This window comes from Brachyhypopomus gauderio, unplaced genomic scaffold (assembly GCF_052324685.1).
Source record: "Brachyhypopomus gauderio isolate BG-103 unplaced genomic scaffold, BGAUD_0.2 sc43, whole genome shotgun sequence".
NCBI classification, from domain to species: domain Eukaryota; kingdom Metazoa; phylum Chordata; class Actinopteri; order Gymnotiformes; family Hypopomidae; genus Brachyhypopomus; species Brachyhypopomus gauderio.
Window position 1 is genome coordinate 1,431,478 of NW_027506869.1, and position 9,810 is coordinate 1,441,287.

The 9,810-nt window shown below is 44.1% G+C and overlaps 1 protein-coding gene across 1 annotated transcript; it reads left to right on the forward strand.

Moving 5' to 3' along the window:
- The first annotated feature begins 1,204 nt into the window (after positions 1 to 1,204).
- osr1 (odd-skipped related transcription factor 1) lies at positions 1,205 to 7,342 on the forward strand. The gene is given in 4 exon segments (XM_076985751.1): positions 1,205 to 1,477; positions 4,995 to 5,339; positions 5,341 to 5,699; positions 6,406 to 7,342. Coding segments are annotated over 3 exon segments (804 nt in total). The 5' UTR covers positions 1,205 to 1,477; positions 4,995 to 5,027; the 3' UTR covers positions 6,539 to 7,342.
- Positions 7,343 to 9,810: the final 2,468 nt, after the last annotated feature.

Here is a 9,810-nt window from a genome sequence, read left to right on the forward strand (position 1 = left end):
AATGTCTTTGGGCCATTTAAATATAGGATGCAAGTTAATCGTACGCAAAGGAAATACAAAAAAACGACCAACAATGGATAACTTATTCCATAATTTTTTTAATCTTATAAAAAGCAAGGGAACTTTCAAATATGCTTCATGTATATACATTTTAAAAACAGCTAACTTTTTTTCCATTCTGGATTTTTTTTTAAGTAGGCTACAATGTTTACAATTACGTTGCTAATTATTTGCACATTTTAGTGCATGATGCGCGCGATTTTCTCCGAAGCAGCACGTGCACAGAACCAATCGTGTCCGATGACCAACAGAACGGGTGGTTCTCGTGTACCTTACACAGTCTCTCCCCACCCCAACCACCCACCCCCCCCGGGCGCGAGGAGATGCTTTTATCGTGTAACAAAAATTAAACACGTGCTGTAGATCCGTCTTCATTTGAGCCCGAGTGACAAATTGAATAATGGGTTTTGGAGAGTTTAAAATTAGTGTCCAGTTTCTTTCTCGCCGAGACTCTAAGTTAAAAGTGACAGTTGTATATTTACTTTAATTAATATAAAGCGAGCTTTGATTCGTTAGACCTTCCACCTCGCACAGAAGCCTATTTTAAACAGGAAAACCAGCGGGCTCAAAGAATCTTACGTTTTCGGCAATTTCAGTGTTAGTGTTAATCTCATTTGTCTATTTTGCTTTCTGCGGTTCGACTAAAGTATGAAATGGGGGTTACAAGGGTTATACATTATGAGTGACCCATTTATGACAAAACATTACATATTATGTCTTCTTCATCATCATCATCCTTCTCCTCATCGTCTTTCTCCTTGCGCACCTATTGAATGCGATTCTTGTGCCAATTTTTACAGCAGCATTGTGAAGTGAAATTTTGAAAGAAAAATCTTAGTTATTTTTCGCGTTTCATTATATTTCTCTGCATTTAATTTTATCCAACAGACGGCCTTTATTAAATAACGTGCAGACCAAAGGTTACGACAACTGCGTGAATGCGTCTCGTTATATATATTATATTATATCATAACGTTTCTTTCAGGCCTCCGGTGTCCTGCTCCGCCGTTCTGGAGCAAAGAAAGTGTAAGAAACTTCACTTTGTGTGTGTGGGGGGGGGGTTGGCCATATGACGCGCATGTGCACGTCGCGGGTTAGGTTTCAATAAAGAGGCGGTTTGAGTTTGGGACCGCAACACAGAGAGATTGGGAGAGGGAGAAAGAGAAAGAGAGTTCTATCCCAAGTAACCAAATACGCCCCGCGCACAAACCGCTGGACCACATTTGTGTGAACTACGGGAGTTGGTGCGCGCGCGGCGCGAACATGCTGAAGACGTTCCGTCTCGCGCACAACTTTCTCTGAGCCGCCTGAAACTTTCAGAAAACTCCGCGCGCTGAAGTTCGATGGTTTTGCGCCAACTTCTGTGGAAGACTAAAAAGACTAAACTGTCTGGATCGACTGGCTGCATCGAAAACGGGTAAATATCTTCACGCACGTTGGACTATTTGGTAAACCACAGTACCTCGTTTTGTAAAAATCTACATATTGCCAATTTAACTTGAGCATCAGAATCGTTAAATGTTGCAAACGAGTGCGTGGATGTGTCAGACAGGCTGGATGGTTGACCGTTCCTGACTCCGTAGACCATCCAACTTTTCAAAAGCTGATAAAACTCTTTTAAATATGATTTTCATTCTAACAAATCTCGTCTCGGTAGATAATTGCAAACGAGTATTAGTGAAGGTAAAGACAGTGCGGTTGCTTTGAAGTTATAGCCAGAACTCGCAAACATTTTAAAGTTCAGCACAGCCGGCGCTGATCAACAGGTGGGATTTCTCAAGAGGCTCTCGCATTCCGCTGCGTACATGATGGTCATTGCTATTAACACGGTTTAAATATTTCTTCGTTCGAGGGGGAAAAATACATAGTATTTTTTTCTGAATCAACGAAACCCAAACGAAGCGTGACTCACGCAGGCGTTGTGTGCCTGTGCTGTGCGTTTTGGTGGAGCGTGAGTTATTTTTAGGCGAGTTTAATTTCGCGATTGGTCATCTCGTGTTAGGCATTTTTTCGTTCGGACGTCATGAACACATCTAAATGTCACAGGCCAGATTTGGCGATCAGGTTTCAATATTTTAAAAATCCGTTTGGGCAATAAGCCTATTCTCTGTTTTTTTTTTTAAATTAATTTATTATTTCCATTCACGCGTGCATCATTTCGTTTGCAGCCAATCTGACAGTGATATTGGGAATCACCCGTAGCGTTCACAGCAGTCCAGAAGGGACTGTTTAAAGCACCTGTCTTTTAATTGTACGTTTGCATGATCTCCTCGTTTGGCTCTGAGTGTAGCTTTCACGATCATCTAAATAGTAACGGGTCTGATCTAAACAACAACAATAATTTAATATATTTAATAATTATTATAAAATTACAACTCAATAAAATTGTGTAATATAAGAATACAAAAAAAGCTGATAAGTCAAGAATGTAGGCTAAAAGTCTTTATTGTGATCAAAATTATTATTATTGTAAAAAGTAATTTCAGTGTCGTTAACAGCTTAAATATTTAGATTTTCTTAATGCTCCAGACCCTGTCGTGTTATGGTTCTGTCCAGTTTAAACGTTTAAGCTGCTCTCGGATATTATATTCACTTAACCTGCCACCTAATTTATCACTGCGACATGTTATGAAACTAATTCGCTCGTATAAATGATGCTCCTCGTCCTCTTGTACCCTATTACAAATTTGCATTTCCTCAACAAATTTCAGGTATAAAATGAAAACCAAAGACCAGGTTTTTATTTATGAATTTAAATTGTGTTGCAGTTGTGATTTTTTTAAAATGTCTTAATCGTTTATAAAAAATATTAACATATTTTTAGCATTTATTAATTGTAAAACATATGAAACATCAGACAATAAATGAAAATCTGAATCATCCTCTAAATGATCTAGAGTAATTATCCAGTGGACCTTGGATGTTTACATCAAACGCTTGAAGAACGTGGCGTCATAAAGGAGGTTTCTCACGTTCTAAGGCGCGAGCCTCACACTTCACCGACCACACGGCTCGCGCTCAAGTGCCCATGTCCCCCCTCGCGCCCCGCACTGGCACGTTGACAAAAAGACACACTTTCCTGATAATCGCTGCGCAATTGACTAAAGGTCCGACGTTTAGCCACGGGGGGTTGAATTTCTGACTAATTCCTACAATACACGTCGGTCCCGGCGGCCTGACATTTTTCTGAAGAAGTTAAATGCGATGGCCGCAGATTTCCACTAATCAAGTCGCGTCTGAAGTGGCCCTGAGCTTCACAACGTGTTGATAACCTCGAGCTAAATGTTCAGCTGATGAAAGACTGCAATCCACTTTCTAAACGAACACTTTTACTGACAATGGTTGAAGTAATGAGTCGTAAGCGCTTCATTCGCGAGTACAAAGACGAGGCGAATTTTCCACCGCACGCCCTCCTTTTATGTTACATTGTCAGTAAATCTGCCCGGGTGACAAGAGGGCGGCCTCAATGCGACCAGGACCAGTGGGCCTGACACTGATTCCGCCTGGCACTGGGGATTTAAAAAAATGCAATGTGGTGTGACTTGGCCGAGTATAAATCCGACTAATTAGCCATTGTGTCAGTGAAATTAGACCACGCTCATACAAGATTTACACCGTAGGGCTAGTCACCAAGGACAGAGGGAAGGGAATTTAGATTTGTAGTAAGTTAAATTGGATAAATTGTGGTTCAGATTGTTACTTTATTCTGACTCCCACGCCACTGTCAGTTCAGGTGTTTGGTTTGGCACGCATGTAGAGGGCTTAGGTGTGCTTGGGTGTACATATCTGTAATTACCCAGAAACCCTTGTGCCTGTGCACTTCAAAGGGTTAAAGGTCGAATCCTGGTATCAGGAGCGAGCACTGATCTCCTCTAATGACCCTGTAGGTAAAAGTCAATTACTTCTGCGCCATGATCAGAGCGCCGCTAATCCACAGGGGAGGTCTAAGTTCGACGTGCCTAATTAGAGCTATTTTGCTTTTATTTACCCCAAGGATCAATCCAACACTTTGCGTCTGTAGCTGCAGAAATTGCAACGACGTTCTTTAATTACCGTGAAATCTTTTATTCTTGAAAACGTTCAGTCGCTTGAAGTGTGAAAGGCCAAATTAAACGTGGGTTATACGTTTTGAAACGCAATGTGAAAAGAATGACACGTATTTTTTTTTTCCAAAATGTTGGATCAACTTGAATATGCATCCCTGTAAACAAAACACGACACAAGCTCATAATAACGTAATGGAATCTAAATGGAGTTATATTTCAAATGGTTAGATAGAAATGAGGAAAGGGAAAATGATCCTCCATAGATCTCTCTGTAAAGAGTGTGAGTTGGTGGGTGTGTGTACCACGTGTCAATCACACGGTTGTGATGAGACAAAGAGGAGGTATTGTGCTTTGTGTCTGTTCATATCAGGCCGGATTAAACAGTTGGTGCAGGTATGTCGCACGGCCCAGAGCTGTCTGTCTGTTTCTGTCAGTTCTACTGCCTCAGGCGCATTTTCTGGGAGCGGGAAACGCCTATGCCAAAACACACACACACACACACAAACTAACAGCCAGGCTTGCGAGACGAAAGTGTGTGTGTGTGTGTGTGTGTGTGTGTGTGTGTGTGTGTGTGTGTGTGTGTGTGTGTGTGTGTGCTTGTGCGCGCACACACATACACCCACAAACACACATTCTTCCAGTGACACCTTGACAGATTTGAAGTGCTTTACTCCAAAAGTGTGGTTTATGTTTTGATGTGTGTGCGCGCGCACGCGTCTATGTGGTATGTTCGAACAACCAGCTTGGAAGTCCCACTTGTCATCAAAACGTTGACGTGAAGTCAAACGCTTTAGCTTTGCGTCATGCGCGCACACCTCTTGTCATTTTGCATTCCCTCTCCTCCGCAAATGTCCTAACTTTTCATTTTTAAATCTCCCTACCCCGCAGGACGTTGCGTAATCGCAGCTCCACGTAGCAGCCATGGGCAGCAAAACCCTTCCAGCGCCGGTGCCCCTTCACCCGTCCCTGCAGCTGGCCAACTACTCCCTCCTCCAGAGCTCCAGCAACTTCCAGCTGCCCGCCGACCCCATGCCGGGCGTGTACAGCTTCAGCGCCCTGCACGCCGTGCACCTGCACCACTGGACGCTGGGCTACCCGCCGTTCGCCCTGCCGCGCTGCACCTTCCCCAAGCTGCCGGGCCTGGTGGACGCCCGCTTTCCTCTGCCCTCCATCCCGCTGCTGCCGCACCTCATGCAGCCCGGCAAGCCGGAGGCGTCCGGAGGCTCGGCGGCCGCCGGCGGGGGGCGGGAAGAGCAAACCGCGCTTCGACTTCGCCAACCTGGCGGCCGCCGCCACGCAGGAGGAGGAGCCGCAGAAGGCCGAGGACCTGAGCGCCGGCGGGGGCCACGCCCGGCCGCCCTCGCTGGGCTGCCTGCTGGACGCCGCCAAGCTCTCCTCGCCGGAGCGCAAGCCCAACCGCGGCCGTCTGCCGTCCAAGACCAAGAAGGAGTTCGTGTGCAAGTTCTGCGGACGCCACTTCACCAAGTCCTACAACCTGCTGATTCACGAGCGCACGCACACGGACGAGAGGCCCTACACCTGTGACATCTGCCACAAGGCCTTCAGAAGGCAGGACCATCTGCGGGACCACCGGTAAGTGCCCAGCACCCCTAACGACACCGCCCCGCCCCCCTCGTGACCAGCCCTGCCCCCCTCGTGTCCAGCCCCGCCCCCGCCCTCGCGACACCTCTCAAAACAGACTACGCAATCAAGGACTAAATAACAATGGACTGCTGTCATGAACCTGAGCTGAATCTGAGCAATGAATCTGAGTCTGTTTTATTCTGTTATATTCTGCTACCGTATTTATGCTCATAGTTTTCATCCTGTGAAAAATTTAATCAGCATATAATCCTGATAAAATCCTGATGTCTCTGTCAGTGATGGAGAATATCTAGGAATTGTCATGACCATGGGGTTCCATAGAGTTTTACAAAACATTTTGGAGGTTCCCGGTAGCTGGTCTCCTGTTGAGTATTAAAATAACTAAAGACCTTATTTCTCCTTTGAAAGTTCTAGGTATGGATGATTTGTTTGCTTAAACCCCATTGGCTATGATAATATTTAACAAAAGTTGACTGGAAACATTCATCTGATGTTTCCGAGACATGCAGAATAACAACCCATGACACAAAACATCACCCCATTTTTCTTCTGAGCATTAATCTTTTCCCGGACTCATTATCATGTCATGTTGTTATGTGTTATCATGTCTAAGCAAGATACACTTTTACATTTCTGAAATGGTGGAATTAGCTGCTAACAGATTTCCTTTCTCTTTCTGTTGTTTTTTCCACAGGTATATCCACTCTAAAGAGAAGCCATTTAAATGTCAGGAGTGTGGAAAAGGCTTCTGTCAGTCCCGAACTCTCGCTGTCCACAAAACGTTACACATGCAGGTGAAAGAGCTGAAACCTGCCAAGATAAAGTGAAGTCACCCTGTACAGCCAATGGGGACGCCGTAAAGCCGATAACCCGAGGACAGCAGCCAATAACAGTGCCAGACCAAAGAGACTACTTTGACGTGAGGAGAGAGGGAGTTGAGTGAGGACTGACCCGGCGTGAAACCAAAACGTGGATCTATGCAAGAGCTCGCCGAACCTTCGAGCTCATCAACTCTGCCAAGAAGCCTCTCAAAACAATTGGACCAACCAGGATCTAAAGGGGCTTAAGACTTCATAGCAGCAGAACCCGAGAGTGGTGTATCGGAGCTTGTTTAAAGCCCGTTGGATGCAGGGATTGGCGAGGTGTCTCAAATGGATGAAAGCCAGAGGACAGACTCAGAACGCTAATGTAAAAAATGTGATCTCAGCTATTTCTGTCAGCATTCTCAGATGCTGGACCAATCGATCAGCTTTTCGATTATTGATTGCTGGGCAGTGTTCCTCGCTGTTGGCTGAGGACGACCAAATGCTGGAGCCCATAGAGCCTCCGTGAGCCTCGAAAACTGAGACCGTGAAAAACCGAAGGAATGCAGCTGACTATCGACCCGACTGGCCAAAGACACATTCCAACCTTCCATGTTTTTGTACAGATCTCCTTTTGTATAACTGTTATTTTGGCACTTTAATCAGTTTATTGATTATTTACATATATCACTGGATTCCTTAAACTTATTTTAAAAATAAATAGTCATTTTGTTAACAAAAACATTTGTGGACAACAACGTACTTGTTGCTAAAGACAAGATAAGGTGTCTGAATGTCATTTCTTATAAAACAGTTACAAAGGGTTAAGAGGTGTCAAACGGTTTCCTTTGTTGAACAGTCTTTATCTTTTCAAGGATTCCTCACAGTGCCCTGAGCATGAAACCATCTCTGTTTGATCACCAGAAGAAAAAACATCAGCTGTCATAGTGATATGGTGATTAAGGCATAAGCCTTTCATAAGCTCATGTGATAGTTGCGATGTTACTGCCTCACACAGTGATCAGCCAGGCACTTTGTGATCAGCGGGGCGGGTGTCATGGTTATCAAAGCTCTTCGGCTCTAATTTCAGATTTGTGTATTCCCACACATAAAAGGCAGAGGAAGCCAACTCATTAACAGCCACTTTAGTGAGAAGTGCCCATTCCAGTATAACCAGGAAAACACACACACACACACATTGATTAAAGGACATATGTGACTGCTTTCAGAAAGAAGGATGTGTACTAGACACTAGTGTGTTCAGTTCTACCTGGATTCTAAAATAGCTTCCAGTATGTCTGGAGTGTGTCTGTTAAAGATGGTGCTCATTTAAAACTAACCTACTGAATCACATTATAAGGTTTATTTGACACGGTTAATCTTAATGTAACTGTGAATGGTTGAAGAAAATGTTCAGACAAAATTAACACACACTCACACGGACTTAAAATAAACAACAAAGGCTTTTAAGAGACCTTAATGGGATGAGAGAGATTTGACAATTTTACAAAATCATTGTCTAGTAGATATATAAGACCAATATCACAACCTGGGAAAGAAGTAGACACAGGATCAGACACCCAGAAATAAAAACAGACACCAAGATATAGGATCAGATACCCAGATATAGAATCAGACAACCAGATATAAGAACAGACACCAAGATATAGGATCAGATACCCAGATATAGAATCAGACAACCAGATATAAGAACAGACCCCCAAATATAGGATCAGATACCCAGATATAGGATCAGACACCCAGATATAAGAGCAGACACCCATATGTAGCAGCAACTCTCTGTGTAGGCCTGAAGGTGTGTGCTAGCTCCCTAGAGGTGTGTGTATCGCATTTTAACATCAGAGAAGTCTTTGTTGCCTGCTCAGGTTAAGCCAGGTTACACAAACTCTGTCTCTCTTTCTCTCTCTCTCTCTCACACACATACACACACATTTCTCCACACCCTTCTTAACACCCTCCCCGCACCTCCCCCCTGCAATATCAGACCAGGTAGGATGCGGCTCTTGCCTTGAAGTGTAATCAGACCCAAATACGCATCGTCCGTTCCACAGGGCCAGAACGAGTCTTTTCCTCTTCACACGTAGCCCACGTGGCCCTGTGGAAGAGATCAGCTCCTTCACCAGAAGCCTCACAGAAGACCGAGGACAGAGGCCAACACCAAGGCAAAGGTTTCCCAAGAAAAACTCTATGCTGCTCTGTGATTACCCACAGATGGCTGTCTGCAGAATATTGTTAAGGCTAACCCGAATTATAACCTCAGTAACCAAAAGGATCATTTTTTTGTGTGAAAAATAAATGACATTAAACAAAAGCCTATTTACTTTTCTCCTCCGTTCTCAGCATCTGGACAGACACTCCTGTGCAGAGAGACCAACAATAGCACTTTGTTGTCTCGATGGAAAAGGAGATATTTTCCTTCAAGGAAAACAGCAAAGCATGCACATGTTGTGAGAGTTAGGAACTGCAGCATTCTGCTTGAGTCATTTAGTCTCTTTTTCAACACATATTTTTCCATATATTTTAGAGGGAGGGTGTAGTGTCATATCTCTTAGACTCCGGGGCCTTTCACCAGCTCCACGTCAGGAACCATGACAAGGTGGCACACGCACACGTGTGTGTACATACATGCCATGACCCGTCGCCCCCATCTCCTGCCGGGTCCAACATTAAACACAACCCCACGCTAACTGGGTGAGTGTTAGGACACTGCTGAATTCCAACACTCTTCAGTTATTTGTGGAGTGATGTGTTTCTGAAGCCAATGTTCACTCAGACTACTCAGTGTGGCCTTCAGTACGTCACCACACTTGCAGAGAGGAGGTGAAGCGACCAAAGGATGGAATCAAAGAAGCTTCTAGAAGCTTCTAGGCTTCCATAATAATTTAACTTCAAATTCTATTTGAATTCTACATTTTGGAGCGTCTCCTTCGGCTTGTAGCAGCACTGCTGTGTGGTGTGGAGGTGAAGGTTCAGAAACACTGCAGCAGCAAAACATTCAGTTTTCCACAATTTCTTCAGCTGGGCTGCGTAAAGTATGTGTGAGTGTGTGTATGTGTGTGTGTGTGTGTGTGTGTGTGTGTGTGTGTGTGTGTGTGTGTGTGTGTGTGTGTGTGTGTGTGTGAGAGAGAGAGAGAGAGAGAGAGAGAGAGAGAGAGAGAGAGAGTGTCTTTCTTTGGGTTTAAGCAAAACAATACACCTACTGTATTTTAAAAATGAAGACTGGTATTAAAATGCTATTTATGCTAGGCTATATAATTTTTTATTTTTTTTTATAT